We start from the raw sequence: 16335 nt of genomic DNA, 5'->3' as shown, positions 1-16335 counted from the left end.
CTCAGATTAGTAAAGATGGTAAGTGAAAGGGCATAAAAACTAAACTAAAGAGCCAGCATAATCTTCAAACAATAAACACAACTTCTTGTGAAATCAGATGTCTGCAAAATGAATGCAGTCAAATAATTTACTTATGACATAAAGACCTATCTGGAAGGCCTAGCCAAAGCACAATGCATTCAGAAGCTTGAAAATAGTTTGATTTATTTCTAGTTTTGCAAGTTTACAAAAACAAACAAACAAACAAACAAACAAACAAAAAAAAAACAAAACCCAAACCCGAAAACCCAAACCCAAACAACCAAATTGAAACTCACATAATGCTTTATTTAATGAAAAGAGCAATGTCGCACAATCTATACTCAGCACTGGTCAGGCCACACCTTGAGAACTGTGCCCAGTTCCTGGCCCCTCAATTCGAGGGAGATGTTGAGATACTGGAACGTATCCAGAGAAGGGCAACAAAGCTGATGAGAGGTCTGAAACGCAAACACTGTGAGGAGAGGCTGAGGGAGCTGGGGTTGTTTAGCCTGGAGAAGAGAAGGCTCAAGGGGGACCTCATTGCACTCTACAACTACCTGAAGGGAGGCTGTAGCTAGGTGGGATGTGGTCTCTTCTCCTAGGCAACCAGCAATAGAACAAGGGGACACAGTCTCAAGTTGTGCCACGGGAAGTATAGGCTGGATGTTAGGAGGAAGTTGTTGCCAGAGAGAGTGATTGGCATTGGAATGGGCTGCCCAGGGAGGTGGTGGAGTCACTGTCCCTGGAGGTGTTCAAGAAAAGACTGGATGAGGCACTTGGTGCCACGATCTACTTGACTGGATAGGGCTGGGTGCTAGGTTGGACTGGATGATCTTGGAGGTCTCTTCCAACCTGGTTGATTCTGCGATTCTATGATCTGTTCTCTACTATCTCTAACGAAAGGTGTTGATATCATAAATGAAGTCCTGGGTCATCATAATTCAGTGCCAAAACTGTCACTTATTTCTGCATGACAAAGTAATTTGAAAGTTTCAGTTCAGATTATTTGGTATGAAATAATTAATTAAGCTCTGCAGCTACATGCTTCGGCACTATGTTGGGAAGTTTGGATCCAGTATTGACAGATATAAGGTATGTAAAAGAATGGCCTGACAAAACTATGCAAAGTTTTATTTTTATGGAATCATAGAACGGTAGACGTTAAAGGGACCTCTGGGGATCATTGAGCCCAACCCCTCTGCCAAAGCATGGTCACCCAGGGCAGGTCACACAGGAATGCACTCAAATGAGTCTTGAAAATCTCTAGAGAAGAAGATTCCATGACCTCTGTGGGCCAGCTGATCCAGTGCTCCAGCACTCTAGCACCCTCACAGTAACGAAATTTCTCCTTATGTTCTGGTTTCACACTTTGACCCTTGTCCTGTCACTGGTGCCCTACCACTGAAAAGAGACTGGACCCTTCTCCTTGACACCCACCTGTCGGATATTTATAAATATAGATGAGATTCTATCCCATTCTTCTTTTTTTTCTGGAATACACAGCCCCAGGTCTCTCAGCCTTCCCTCAGAAGAGAGATGGTCCAGCCCCTTAGCCCTCTGATTGGACTTCAGCAAAGCCTTTGACACTGTCTGCCACAAGAAGCTCCTAGCCAAGCTGGCAGCTCATGGTTTGGACAGATTCACTCTGTGCTGGATCAAGAACTGGCTGGATGGCAGAGCCCAGGGAGTGATGGTGAATGGTGCCACATCCAGTTGGCAGCCAGTCCCTAGTGGTGTTCCCCAAGGATCAGTGCTGGGCCCAGTCCTGTTCAATATCTTTATTGATGACCTGGACGAGGGGATTGAGTCCAGCATCAGTAAGTTTGCAGATGACACCAAGCTAGGAGCAGGTGTTGATCTGTTGGAAGGTAGGAGAGCCCTGCAGAGGGACCTGGACAGGCTGGATGGGTGGGCAGAGGCCAATGGGATGAGATTTAACAAGGCCAAGTACAGGGTTCTGCACTTTGGCCACAACAACCCCAAGCAGCACTACAGGCTGGGGACTGAGTGGCTGGAGAGCAGCCAGGAGGAAAGGGACCTGGGAGTACTGATAGATAGTAAGCTGAAGATGAGGCAGCAGTGTGCCCAGGTGGCCAAGAGAGCCAATGGCATCCTGGCCTGCATCAGGAACAGTGTGGCCAGTAGGACGAGGGAGGTTATTCTTCCCCTGTACTCAGCACTGGTCAGGCCACACCTTGAGTACTGTGTCCAGTTTTGGGCCACTCAATTCAAGAAGGATGTTGAGGTGCTGGAACATGTCCAGAGAAGGGCAACAAATCTGGTGAGGGGCCTGGAGCACAAATCCTATGAGGAGAGGCTGAGGGAGCTGGGGTTGTTTAGCCTGGAGAAGAGGAGGCTCAGGGGTGATCTTATTACTGTCTACAACTACTTGAAGGGACATTGTAGCCAGGTGGGGGTTGGTCTCTTATCCCAGGCAACCAGCAATAGAACAAGGGGACACAGTCTCAAGTTGTGCCAGGGTAGGTATAGGCTGGATCTTAGGAGGAAGTTATTGCCAGAGAGAGTGATTTCCCATTGGAATGGGCTGCCCAGGGAGGTGGTGGAGGCACCGTCCCTGGGGGTCTTCAAGAAAAGCCTGGATGAGGCACTTAGTGCCATGGTCTAGTTGATTGGATAGGGCTGGGTGATAGGTTGGACTGGATGATCTTGGAGGTCTCTTCCAACCTCGTTGATTCTACGATTCTATGATTCTATGATTCTCTAGTATATCCCTGTCTGTCTTGAACTGGGAAGCCTAGAACTGGGCACAGCTGAAAGAAAACTCTTCAAGTGCACTTTTCCAGACCAGAATCTAAACTAAAAACCAACATTAAACAAATTTCCTTATCTTGAAAAGTTGCAAGACTGATAAAACCTTAGTTTTCCATCAAGAGGATCTAGGAACAGCTAAGGGCAGCAGAGCAGAATACTAGTTTGTCTCACTCATCTTAGCATACACAAAGGCCAATCAAAAGCAGAAGGGAACTGTAACAATGTGCATGCTTTCACAAACCAAAGCTAAACTGATGGGAGTCATTGTGCTCCAATTAGCCTTCAACAGTATATCTAATTTTTTAAAATATATTTATACTTTTAAAAACATATTTCACAGAGCTACATCATGCAGCTCCACAGGCAAATAATTCAGTCTGCCATTCCCTTCTACAGTTGTGGTGTAGGCTGATTATCTCACAGATAGAAATCTGAGTGGTAATGAGCCAGCAGACCTATTTATGACTACTACTTTAGTCCTCACTTAGTGAAGCAGATAACTCGTAAGAGATTTCAGAAACCTAAAAGGCACAACCAGAACACATTTTGATGTGAGAAGTGTGAGAATTTTTACTGTATGGGAGACTGTAGCTTAGAAGCAGTTTCTTTCATTTTGAACTGTGGTCTGTTGTAGAAAATAAAAGCTAAATATAAGGGAACATATCCAATTTTTAAGCTTTCAAACAAAGCACCTATTGAAAAGGCTTCTGAATATGTTCCTATCAGGCATGAGAAAACTTGGCCTGGTGCACATTTGATTTCATTTTCCATCTTTACTGGCAAAACTGACATTTCTCTGTGTAATTTGAGAGATTTTGCTTTTTTTGGCACTCAACACAACTTTCTTTATGAAAGTTTTAATTTCAATTTTCACCAGTGAAAAACACAGTTTCACTTTAGTGAGCACAGACATTAAAGTTTTTTATTTTATCATTTTGAAAACTACATTCACCATAGGTAAACCTATGATCAAGAGCTTTTGACAAGGTCAAAACACTGGTGCAGGGTATCTAAATTTGCTTTGCTAAGCCATGTAACAGAACGTCAATGCTGGGAGGGAACAGGTGAACAGAAACATGTATCTCTTATTAACTTGTCTTCATTCCTGAACAGCTTAAGCCTTCTCCTGACAGACTGTTAAGTAAGAATTACCTGGTTAACAAAGTAATACTGGTAGATGACTGGTGTTGATTCTGCCAGGAGAGTTGCAAAAAACACTCCTAAAGTTTAGCAGAAACTCTGTTTGGAAAGGTTCTGACTCCAACTCCTTCCAAACTGTTTTACCATCATGTGCCATAAATCCTGCAGCTTTCCAAGGAACTGATAAAAGTTTGCCTGCAATCCTGTGATATGAAAGTGGTTTAGATACCTACAAATATTCTCATATCTACAAGTTTTCTCACTGTCACATTATGAAATTATATTGAAATTATATATGGCCAAGGGTGTGATGTCATATGTGATTGTCTGTAGGACATCAAAGTCATACTTCACTTACCACATTGCTACACGTCCTGTACCTGATGTTTCGTCCTTCACAGGTCCTGTGTACAAAAATAAAAAATGAAGCCAAAACCATTAATAGCTGCATATAAAAAGCAAATGCATAATGCTTACCATGTCAGCATCTTTCCTACAGAGATCACCTAATCCGCCACCAACCCTCTTTCCCAAAGTGAAGGGCTTGCTATTGCAGTAGGAGTGTTGATGTATGAATTCTACAACTCCATTGTTTTCCATCTTTGATTTAAGAATGAGTTTCTAGAAGGTGGCATCAGTTTATAAGTGAAGCTGGAGGTCAGAGAACTTAGCTGGAAATCACCATGCGAAATCACATTAATAATAGTCTGTGTCTCCCAACTATCCACAGTTCCACAAGGACACAGCTCTGAGTTTGCCTAGGCATTTATCTTAGCACTGACAAAGTCAGAGCAGCAGGACATTGTGTTCTTTGTCTGCTTTGAAACGACTGCACTAGAGGAGGGTATCTTATTTGCAGCAGCATGAAGGCTATCAGGACAGGACATTTTTCTAATTGGACAGCCTTTTGCTACTCCCTGCTGCGGAACTACATCTAAAGAGCAGTTTGGGCCCTGTGGAAATCAAGGAAAGTGCTCTGACATGCTCTCCATGGCTTTCCTTCTTTTCCCCCACTGCAGACCTATACTAGCTCTTCTGTTGGCAGAGCCTGATGAATAAAGTTCAACACACCCATATACTTCTTAGAACTCAGCAGCACATGCTCTCAGTATTTGACTGTAGCTGAAGTTTCATGTCTTTCACAAGGACCTCTGTGAAGGTCCTCAGCAGATACCAGAATGCAAGGTTTGTATTTTAAAAATTATCTTTCAAAGAACAGAATTTCTGACACTTTGAATTTCTTAATTTCACAACTTCCCCCTCCCCCCTTTTTTTTTTGGCCAGGATTTAACAAGCACACATTCCATGTGGACTGAGTTCCTGCCAAGTCTAACTTTAAAAATCCAAACTGTTTTGAACTATCCAAGACAAAGGAAAGCATCTGCACCCATTTGTGTCATTACTGCTTTTTTCTCATTTTTTTTTAAACAGAAAAAAAAATTTCCATAAGGAATTAACTCTAAGATAAACTGAACACATTTCCTTTACATTATTACAGTTATCCTTCCTCCCAGCTTTATCCACAATACTTAACTGAGAAATTCCTCTAGCAGTCATTTACACCCAAGTAAGTACAAAATGAGGGTAAAACAGAGTTTAGCAAATGTATCACAGTAACACAAATGGTCACATGAGAAGATAAAGAAATAAATCCTATTACTTTTTTTTTTTTCAGAAGAGATATAAGCAGAAAGCTAGCATATTCCATTGTGCAACTGTCAGAGTCTGAGATAAACAATATGTCCCAGCATCTCAGAAAAAAACTTGGTTTGAGCTAAATTTCTGAGAAATGCTAAGTGAGCACCCTGTTTGTACTCACTGTCCCAAAAATCCTCTCCTGCATGAGCTCAGACCCCCAGGATCTCCCCAGTATGCAACAACTGGACAAGAAACCAACCAGGGAATGCAGAGTGAGCTTGTGCATGTTAACATGTGACCACCTGCCTGACTGTTCAGCTTGCATGGGCTGAAAGACCAGCATTCTGGACCACAACACCTAGAACTGAGCCCCTGTCACCTATCACATGTAGGAGGTGAAGGCTTCCTGCTGTGACAGGTGATGCTGATTCTGACCCAGCCGCAGTCTAGCAGCTCCTGGTTTATCAACAGCAGCAATCACTTCAGAGAAACCAGCCGGACGAGAGGTGCTCAACTCTAGAAACCCCCTACCACACCAAGCATGCCCAACACCACTGGACAATGGGCCTGGCTAAGCAAATCACTCCTGAAAAACATGAAGTCATTCTCAGAAAAAAAACATGCATATTCAGTGAGGCAGCCAGGTAAGAGAAGAGAAAGAGAAGCTCCAACCTGCAGACAGAACGTTCCTCACTCACTCTCTTCAAACACACTTTCTGGATGTCAAATGACTCTGGGGTGACATCTCTCTCTGCATGAGGGTATTTCATTCTTTGCTTTCTTTTTCTCCCCCACCTCTCTTACTTTCTCCCTCTCATGTATGTCATGTGAACGTAGTAAAGCTAGCCTGTGCATTTGGCACTGTGCCTTACTTCTGTGCCCCAAAATCGAAACCTCCCACACTCGGGATTCCTCTGGACTGGGACAGTAACATTTGGCATATAAAGAATGGCATCAAAGGCATAAGAGATACCACTAATTCACTGCTTATGCAATGTTATATAAGTAATCCAAGTAAATGTTAGATTATTTCAGGCACACATAGAAGTGAAAGGTGTGACAGAGTATCAGACATTTAAAAAAACCCAAAACAACAACAACCACCAGTTTTATGAGTACCATTCACAATAGGTTATGAACTAAAAAAAAAAAGCAAAAGAAAACCAAGCAACCTCTCCAACCATTCCTGAGCAACATAGATGAGCTGGTAGAAGCGGAGTGGTACAGGCCTAACATGTTTGCACTCCACTACATTCAAGGAGCACTTGATTTCCACCAACAGATAGCAAAAAAATCTTACATTATGCACCATGCAGGCAGTCCTAGTAGTTCAGGCCTTGCACATCAAACTGAATAGCTCGTTGAGCAGGCTGGATACATGACTCATCTCTCTCAGAAATTCTGTACAACTCACGAGACATCTCTTTGATTTACACAGATACGCTGGTGCCACAACTTCAATTACTGTAATTTATTAACCTCAAACTCTTGAACTGCCAGGGAAAATAACACCTCATTTCTATCAGCTGCCACACACTTTCTTCATGCTGTCTGTTTTAAAATGAAAACCCATTTATTTTTCACTTATTCTTTGCATTAGGCAATAACAGGCACTGCCATTAGAAATATGCCACAGAAGTATTCAGACTTTTCTTCCAACCCTCCTCCTTTGGCTAATGGCCAAGGTTGTTCAGACAAAAAAAGTGCAACTGTGGATGCAGCTAATGCCATGATGACTCATACACACTAGAAGCCACTCTTGTAAAACACCCTTTGTCTTCTCCTCCAAGACCAAACTTGGTTTTTTAGTGTTTAAGCTCCTTAGTTTCCCAGTTATCAGCCATTGACTAAAAGGAGACAAACTTCTTTCAGCCTGATCTGGTGTACTTTCACAGTAGACTTGCAGAGTAGTTTGTGTTTCTGGACAGTGTTCTACATAGTCTTAAACTTAGTATGTACTTTTGAATCCAAAATAATAAGGTTTGTAGAAAACAAGGAAGAAAAATAAAGTTAAAAAGAATGAAAATAAAAAATAAATATCAGATTTTTTAAGATTTTTTTTTGTTTGTTTTGTTTTAAAAATAAATTGTTTATGGCTATCTCTATGCTTAAATGGGGAAGCTGAAACTGTCTAGCAAACTTAACCCTTCTGGAGTGAAATACACAGCATCTTGCATTATGCTGAGTCAGACTAGGTTTCCTCCTATAAGCAGGGCTTGAATTAATGATAGGACCCCATATCTTACCACGGATGCTATGCAGAATGCCAGATTACAGAGTATTTCACATGCAAAGAATGACTACAGCAAGTTAGAGTTATGAGATACAGTCATCCCACATCCTCTGACCTCTGCATGGTATAAATAACAACTCACATTAACAAGAAGACACAGCAACTCAAAAAATCAGAAGTCACATGAAAGAGCAAGTTCATTCTGGTGAACACACAGACTGTAAGCACTAAGAGGTACTTCTTGCCTTCTTGGTTATCTATACAGAGGATTTTGCAGAGGAAGAAAGGTAGCTAAGTGTTTGGCTCGACAGTCAACTATACCATGTGAATATGAAAAAAAAGCAAGCTATTGGGAGTCATTTCATTCCTCAAATCCAGTCACTTGTTTTCAGCAAAGTTTCTGAAAGAAGTTAACAACTTTTAATATATTAAAATATTCACTTATCTTAGTGTAAACAAACCAAAATCCTGGTATTTATTTCTTCAGGCTTCAGTTTGGAGAGGGACTTAGTTCAGGTGTGTGTCCCCACTCAAAGGTCTAAAGTAGTTGTTCATTTGTGCTCAGCTAGAGGTAGAAATCTTGAAATAATTAATGGAGAAAAAATAGCAAAGCCATGGCAAAGTTGTATTTATCTGTAATTACCACAGAAGATAAAAATAAATTGCTATAAGGACCTCATTAGCTCCTGCCACTCTCAGCAGTCATCAAAGTTTGAAATGCCTTTTTAAAGGAACAAGTCTCCACATGAGCAAGTAATTACAAGCTAGAGGTGGGTTATTTTTCTTGATGTGAATTTTTATGCAACCTTTCACTACAGGGGTTTGAATACTGGACAAGCTTCACTCTCCATTATTTTTACAGTCCCTGATAACCAGTCTTGTAGGACAGGCTCCAGTTTCTGCACCGCACTTGGGAGATAATTATGGTGTGGGCCTCTGTCCACCCACAAGATCTAAGGCAAGCTGTATCAGCCCTGCTCTTACCCTGATGTCAGTAGGCATGAGACTGACACACACAGTAGCACTACCTTGCATCTGTCCCTCACACCCACTGCTTTTCATAGTATCAACCAGGTTGGAAGAGACCTCCAAGATCATCCAGTCCAACCTAGCATCCAGCCCTAGCCAATCAACTTGACCATGGCACTAAGTGCCTCATCCAGTCTTCTCTTGAACACCTCCAGGGATGGTGACTCCACCACCTCCCTGGGCAGCCCATTTCAATGGCAAATCACTCTCTCTGGCAAGAACTTCCTCCTAACATCCAGCCTATACTTCCCCCGGCACAACTTCAGACTGTGTCCCCTTGTTCTGTTGCTTGTTGCCTGGCAGAAGAGACCAACCCCACCTGGCTACAATGTCCCTTCAGGTAGTTGTAGACAGCAATGAGGTCACCCCTGAGCCTCCTCTTCTCCAGGCTAAACAACCCCAGCTCCCTCAGCCTCTCCTCATAGGGTTTGTGTTCCAGGCCCCTCACAGCTTTGTTGCCCTTCTCTGGACACATCCAGCACCTCAACATCTCTCCTGAATCAAGTAGCCCAGAACTGGACACAGGACTCAAGGTGTGGCCTGACCAGTGTTAAGTACAGGGGAAGAATAACCTCCCTTGTCCTACTGGCCACACTATTCCTGATACAGGCCAGGATGTCACTGGCTCTCTTGGCCACCTGGGCACACTGCTGGCTCATCTGCAGCCTACTGCACTTGGCCTTGTTACTTCTTTCCCAAATGCTGCACAGTGTTATGACCCTCTCTTATCCTTGCTGCAATTTTTGTGTTAGTCCTTCCTTGGAGAAAAGGGACACTCTTTTATTCTTTCAGCATACCACCATATCCTTAAACAGATCATAAGGGAAGCCCATTAACACCAAATTGTTACAAAACAGGAAGATGCATCAGAACTGCATTTACTTTATGAGTTCACTTTTTTAAAACTGTCTGGTGAAATCTGCCCAAATTCATATCCAAATCATTCAACTGGCAAAAAAATGAAAAGGTATGTAAGCAATTTCCATATCCTTTGTTGATAAGCACCTTGCCAGGCACAATGAACTTGCAGATGAATGGTTTGTTTTGCCATGTAGCTTGGATTTTCAACTGTAAAAATCTTCAATTCTTTATGTTTAGGAGATTCTCTGCTACAGACTTCTTCATCTTGATGATGTAGTGAAATATTAGATATCGTACAAAAATAGTTAACAAGAAGACAAGAAAAGTGGGTGCAGATAGGCAAGTCAAATTTCCTTGACAAACAGAGTTAAAGATATTATGAATGCTCTCTCTCCAGGAGTGAAAAAAAAAGCAACTGAAAGGTTGTTTATACCAGAAAAAAAGACTTAGGCAAGTAAAAGCATGGATACTGATCTATGGCCACCAAAGGCCTAATTTTTGCATAATGTTTTCCACAGTCCTGTTACTAGGGAGTCAATACTTCTAATGTAAATAATGTATTATACTTAGAATGAACTGGCCTATGCGAACCTCAAGAAGTTCAACATGTCCAAGTGCTATACCTGCATCTCAAAACTCCAGTGTCAGCACAGACTGAGTGTCAAATTGACTGAAAGTAACCCAATAGAGAATGACTTGTGAATGCGGGTGAAAGAAAACTTGAGCCAGGAACATGCATTGTGGTCCAGAAAGTCAGTTATCCTGGACTGCACCAGAAGAAGTATCTAGCTCAGAAATCCTCAATAAAAGACTGAAATTGACCTGTTAGAACAGATCTGGAAGAGGACCACAAAGAAAGGTTGTGACAGTTGGGATAGAAGAAAGATTCCAAAGGAAAAAGTCCTGTTTAACCAATTTATTTTTATTACAAGTCCACCTATCTAGCTGACCAAGGGAAGCCAGTAGATGTACTTTTTGTGATCTTAACAAAGCTTTTGAAACTGTCTCTCACAATATCCTTCTGTACAAAATGTCCAGCAAATAGCTAGACAAATCCATAACACAATGGATGAACAAACGGCTGATGGCTTTAGCTCGGAGAGTTGCAGTAAAGGGGGCTACATCAAGCTAGTTGCCAATCAGTACCAGGGTTTCCCAGGGTTCAGTTTTATGGCCAGTGGTCTTCAAATATTTTATTATGATCAGGATGAAGAGGCTGAATGTACATTAAGTAACTTTGATGGTGATAGTAAATTAGGAGGCGCTGTGGACTCTGACACGGGCTGAGAGGCCTTACAGAAAGATCTGGACAGATAAAAGAGTGGGGCAATCACTAACTATATGATATTTCTCCTCCTGGGATGAGGTAATTCTAGTTATGTATATGTGTCTGGTGACAAGAGGCTGCAAAGCAGCCCCATGGAAAGAGAAAATTTTGTACAACCTAGGTGGTGTTGCCTGTACAAGTTCTAGATGGCCCATCTCTGAAAGTGTTCAGGGTCAGGCTGGCATCAAATCTAGTTGGTGGCCAGTGACAAGTGGTGTTTCCCAGGATTCAGTACTGGGGCCCGTTCGGTCTGACATCATGTAATGGAGGGGGTAATTAATGGATGAGAGATAGGATTTTTTCAAAATTAGTATTGTTTACTTATTTTGGTATTCAGGAGTCTCACTCCCCCAGCCACTAATTTTAATAATTGGTTCTTTGAACAGTCATGAAAACATTATACAAATGATAACATAGCATCTAGAACATGTAAGAAATAACTAGCAAAATATAGATCTCAGTTGAACTGGAAGAGAAGGTTCTTGTGGTCAATACACCACTTGTCCACTAGATGGACTCAAGAAGCGCTTTTCTGCTTATGGCAGAAAGTGGTGAATTATAAGAGGCTTTAAGTATTTACTCACAAAATTAGCTCTTGACTCACAAGACTAGCTATAGCTTCAGACCATGTCCAAAACACTTGCAGGGAGTTCTGTTGATGTCTTGTTAGCTGCTGAGGCTTCTGATTGTTATCAGGCTTCACGGGGTGCTGGGGAAAGAAGGCAGATGATCTTTGACCTTATCCTGGTTTCTCTGGACTATCTGTGTGTCTCTTCTGGGGTTCCTCATCTTGGCAGGTATGGGCAGGATGTCTTGTGATGTGTAGTTTTAGCACAGATGTCACACTGGCTATGGAGGCCTATCACATGGAGATGTTTAGAGCCTGTTCCTGTTAAACTTGAAGCAGGCTGTTTCCAGGAAGTTCAAGCTTAAAGCACAGGGCTTGTTATTCGACAGAGATAACTTAGAGCTTAGCACAGCATAATGCTGTGGAAGGCTATGGCAGAATCACTGCCAGAAACAGAGAGCAATGGCAGCAGGCAGCAGAAAGCAGCAAGCAAGCATGAATACAACAGAAGAGCACTTTGTGTTACCTACTCATCTCTCTTTATCACTACTGTCTTTGGACACAGAACAGCCAGTCAGAATGGCAGTTAGCTGAGCTTGGCCTTATTAGGTGAAGCCATAGGCTTGCTTTACCTAAATTTGGGAAAAACACAGGCCTTGCATGAGGCAGGCACAAGCCAAGTGTATGAACCTTGTTTACCGCACTATCTACACAGGAGCAAAACAAGTCTGGGCAAGACAGAGTCCTTAGACTCAGTGGCTCCAGGTTCTTTGTCCTCTTTCCTACAGTTGCTTCTCCCCACAACAGAAGAAGGGAGAGCAGAAAAACATGTCTGGGCAAGCCAGGACACGTTCAGGCCTATTTAGGCTTAGCACGACACATCTTTATTGATGATTTGAATGAAAGGACTGAGTACATCCTTGCTAAGTTTTCAGACTACACCAGTAGTTTGGTGATCACAATGGTCTGAGCACTGTTGTTTAGCCAGTTCTCAATCCATCTCACCATCCACTCTTGTAACCCAGATTTCCTAAGCCTACCTACAAGGATGTTATGGGACACAGAATCAGAGCCTTTCTGAAGTCATGACAGACAACATTCACTGCTCTCCCTGTATCTATCCATTAAGACACTCCTCTATAGAAGGCTGTCAGATTAGTCAAACATGATTTCCCTTTCGTAAATCCATGACAGCTGCTCCTGATAGCCTTCTATTCTTCCATGTGCTTAGAAATGATCTCCAGAATGAGCTGCTCCATTACCTTTCCACGCATGGAGGTGAAGTTGACTGGTTTGTAATATCTTGGGTCTTCCTTTGTGCCCTCTTTGAAGACTTCAGTGACAGTGGCTTTCCTCTAGTCCTCAGGCAATTATGGAGAGTGGAAGAGCAACATTGTCCAAGTATCTTAGCACTCACAGGTGCAACCCATCAGGGCCCATGGATTTGTAGGTGTTTGGTTTACCTAAATGATTGCAATCCTCATTGACCTGTGGAAAGCCTTCCTTCCACCAGGCTTTCTCTCTTACTTGCAGGGTCTGGGATTCAAAAGGATGGACTTTGCAGTAACAACTGAAGTGAAGAAGGCATTCAGTAATTGCTGCTTCTGCATCCTCTGTCGCCAGGGCTTCAACCTCATCCAGCAGTGGGCCCACATTTTCTTTATTTTTCCTTTTGCCACTGATGTATTTGAAGAAGCTCTTCTCCTCTTTTACTTGCTTTGCCAGATTGAATGCAAAGAAGGCTTTGGCGTCCCTCATTGCAATCCTACATTCCCTGACAATGTTCATATACTTCCCAAGTGACTAGTCTTTTTTCACATATTTTAAACCTCTTTCTTCCACATGGCTTTTTTCAGCAGGCCTTTGCCCACCCATAAAGGTCTCCTTCCTTCTCTACTTGATTGTTTAGCCAAGGGAATGCATATATGTTGACTGTGGAGAAAGGGATTAATGTTTTTTGCCCTTTTTAAATTTTTTTTTCTATAATTACAACAACAACAACATCGTAAGCATAGATTTAAATAATCCCAAAGTGAACTGCTTTAACTAACAGCATCTACAAACTAAATGAAGGGAAGAATATCTTCAGAATGTTTAACATCCCGCAATATAGCATGTAGGATGACTTTTACAAAGCAAACCTGCTGAAGATGTAAAAGGAAGCAGAAAACAAGCCAGATATTGAGATATCCTGAAGGTCATTCACTAAGATAGCACAGAGATTCACTTCTGCTTAAGGTAACCATACTCCACAATCATTTGCTAGCATAGATGATATAAGAATTTTGTGACATCGTAGTCCCTTTGAGTGACATGGTTTTCTTCATCAGAATTTGCTTTTGTAGATAGAAATTATGATAGCATTTGTCAAAAAAAGTTTTTATCTTTGTCCAACAGATGTTAAGATAGCCAGGGGCTTATTCTAGAAGGTATGAAACTCTGCAGTATTGAAAATGCTGATTGGCATTGGAATATTTCATAAATCTGCATAATTTGTTCTAATCCTGGCACTGCTACATAAAGCAGACTGTATTTATATCATAGCAACATAACTGCAGCAACTTCTGTTAGCTTCTGTCTGATAAAGAAGCAACACAAAAACTAAAGTAATGGCACCATTGTCATTTTCACTCAGAGTTTAAAGGACCTTTTATCAATGTTAGAGGTAAACAATTTCAAGATCTCTTGCAATCTAAGTCTCTAAGACAGCTCCATCTGTGAGTATAGTTTGAAACAAGTCCACATGATTGAACTCAGTTGTGAGACAGCACCACCACAACAGATGATATTTTGATACCAAAAAATGTATATAGCTGGAACTTCAAACAGTATTTTAAAATATGTAGTATTTCACATAAATACCTAGTATGCCACGTATTCCCTTTCCAGTGGTAGTATAATTTTAATGGGTTCTTATTCTGTCACTTAACTTTAAGCTGACATGAATAACATGCATGTATTTCATCACCATCTGACAGGTACCAAACCATTTGATGCTTGATTTGTGAAATTATAATCTGTGTGATCAGGATGGGAAAATATTACTTCTTAATTAAATGAATCCAACTTGGTTTGGGCTTCTTCTATGAAAAATTTAGTGGCTTTTTATGATGAAGTCACAGCAACAGTTGATAACAGAAAAGTGACTGACGTCATCTACCTGGACCTGAGTAAGGCATCTGACTGTCCCACATGACGTCCTGGTCACCAAACTGGAAAAACATGGACCTGATGGGTGGAGCACTGCTGGATAAGGAATTGGCTGGATGCTGCATGCAGAGAGTGGTGATTAAGTGTTGAGAAATGGTTAAAGGATAGGGAACATGGGTCCCTAGAAGCTTTGTACAATCCAGGCATTGACGTGAGGTCTGAGGGTACTGAAACACAGTAAGCTGCGGTAGTGTATGTGATGAAGCTCAAAGGCATTTGTCCTTGAGCCTTCTGATAAAGAACTTCTGCGGGACTGTGTCCAGATAGAAGGAGTAACTAGCTTCAGCAGGAAACCGCAAGTAGGAGGACCATGCAAACTCCAACCTTTAGATGTGCCAATCGCTAAATAACAGTACTAAATAGCATGCTGGGTTCGCACTAACATGTACGCTGATGCTCCGAGTATAAAAGCCTGATGCTCGCAACAAACTTTGGGCTGTGTTGTAGCTAACTCATATTGAGTCATCTTTTGACTTTCCCAAATCCCGCCTCCGCAATCAAGGGTATAATGTCCACCTGGAGACCAGTGACAAGTGGCGTCCCTCAGGAGTCAGTGCTGGGACCAGTACTGCTTAACATCTTTATCAGCAATGTGGACAGAGGAATCGAGTGCACCTTCAGCAAGTTTGCGGACGACTCCAAGCTGTGTGGCACAGTCAACTTGCTAGAGGGCAGGGATGCCATCCAGAGGCACCTGGACAGGCTGGAGAGGTAGGCCCAGGCCAACCTCATGAAATTCAGTAAGGTCCCACACCTGGGTCAGTGCAATCCCAAGTAAAAATGCAGCTGAGGGGTGAATGGCTGGAGTGCAGCCCTGTAGAAAAGGAACTGAAGGTCTTGGTGGATGAAAAGCTCAACATGAGCCAGCAGTGTGCATGTGCAGCCCAGACAGAAACCATGCCCTGGGCCACATCAAGGGAATTGTGACCAGCAGGGCAAGGGAGGGGATTCTCCCCCTTTACTCTGCTGTCATCAGACCCCACCTGGAGTACTGTGTGCAGTTCTGGAGTCCCCAGCACAGGAAGGGGGAGTAAATCCAGAGGAGGGCCACAAAGATGATCAGAAGGCTGGAGCACCTGTCCTATGAGGACAGGCTACAAGAGTTGGGGCTCTTCAGCCTAGAGAAGGCTTCAAGGAGACCTCGTAGTAGCTTTCTAGTATATGAAGGGGGGCCACAAGAAGGCTGTGAGTGACTATTTACAAAGTCTTGTAATGACAAGATGAGGGGTAATGGGTTTAAACTGGAAGTGGGGAGATTTAAACTAGATGTTAGGAAGAAATTCTTTACAGTGAGGGTGGTGAAACACTGGAACAGGTTGCCCAGGAAAGTTTTGGATGCTCCCTCCCTGGGAGTGTTCAAGACTAGGTTGGATGAGGCCTTGAGTGACCTGTTCTAGTGGGAGATGTCTCTGCCTATGGTGGGGGGTTGGAACTAGATGATCTGTGAGGTAATTTCCAGCCTAAGCCATTCTACGATTCTATGACAAAATGTTGCCCAACATAAAATTGTCCTAGTTTTACCTAAGTTAGTTAGTT

The 16335-nt window shown here is 42.4% G+C and overlaps 1 protein-coding gene across 1 annotated transcript in view; it reads right to left on the bottom strand.

Annotated features, from left to right (window-relative positions):
• ADAMTSL1 (ADAMTS like 1) overlaps window positions 1-16335 on the bottom strand; it is a 207889-nt gene that overhangs the window by 155689 nt on the left and 35865 nt on the right. Inside the window, exon 3 of the mRNA XM_064140676.1 lies at window positions 4292-4337. Coding sequence (XP_063996746.1) covers window positions 4292-4337 — 46 coding nt within the window. The remainder of the gene's footprint in view (window positions 1-4291; window positions 4338-16335) is intronic.

This window comes from Pogoniulus pusillus, chromosome Z (genome assembly GCF_015220805.1).
Source record: "Pogoniulus pusillus isolate bPogPus1 chromosome Z, bPogPus1.pri, whole genome shotgun sequence".
NCBI lineage: Eukaryota > Metazoa > Chordata > Aves > Piciformes > Lybiidae > Pogoniulus > Pogoniulus pusillus.
This window is presented reverse-complemented; position numbering and strand designations above follow the sequence as displayed.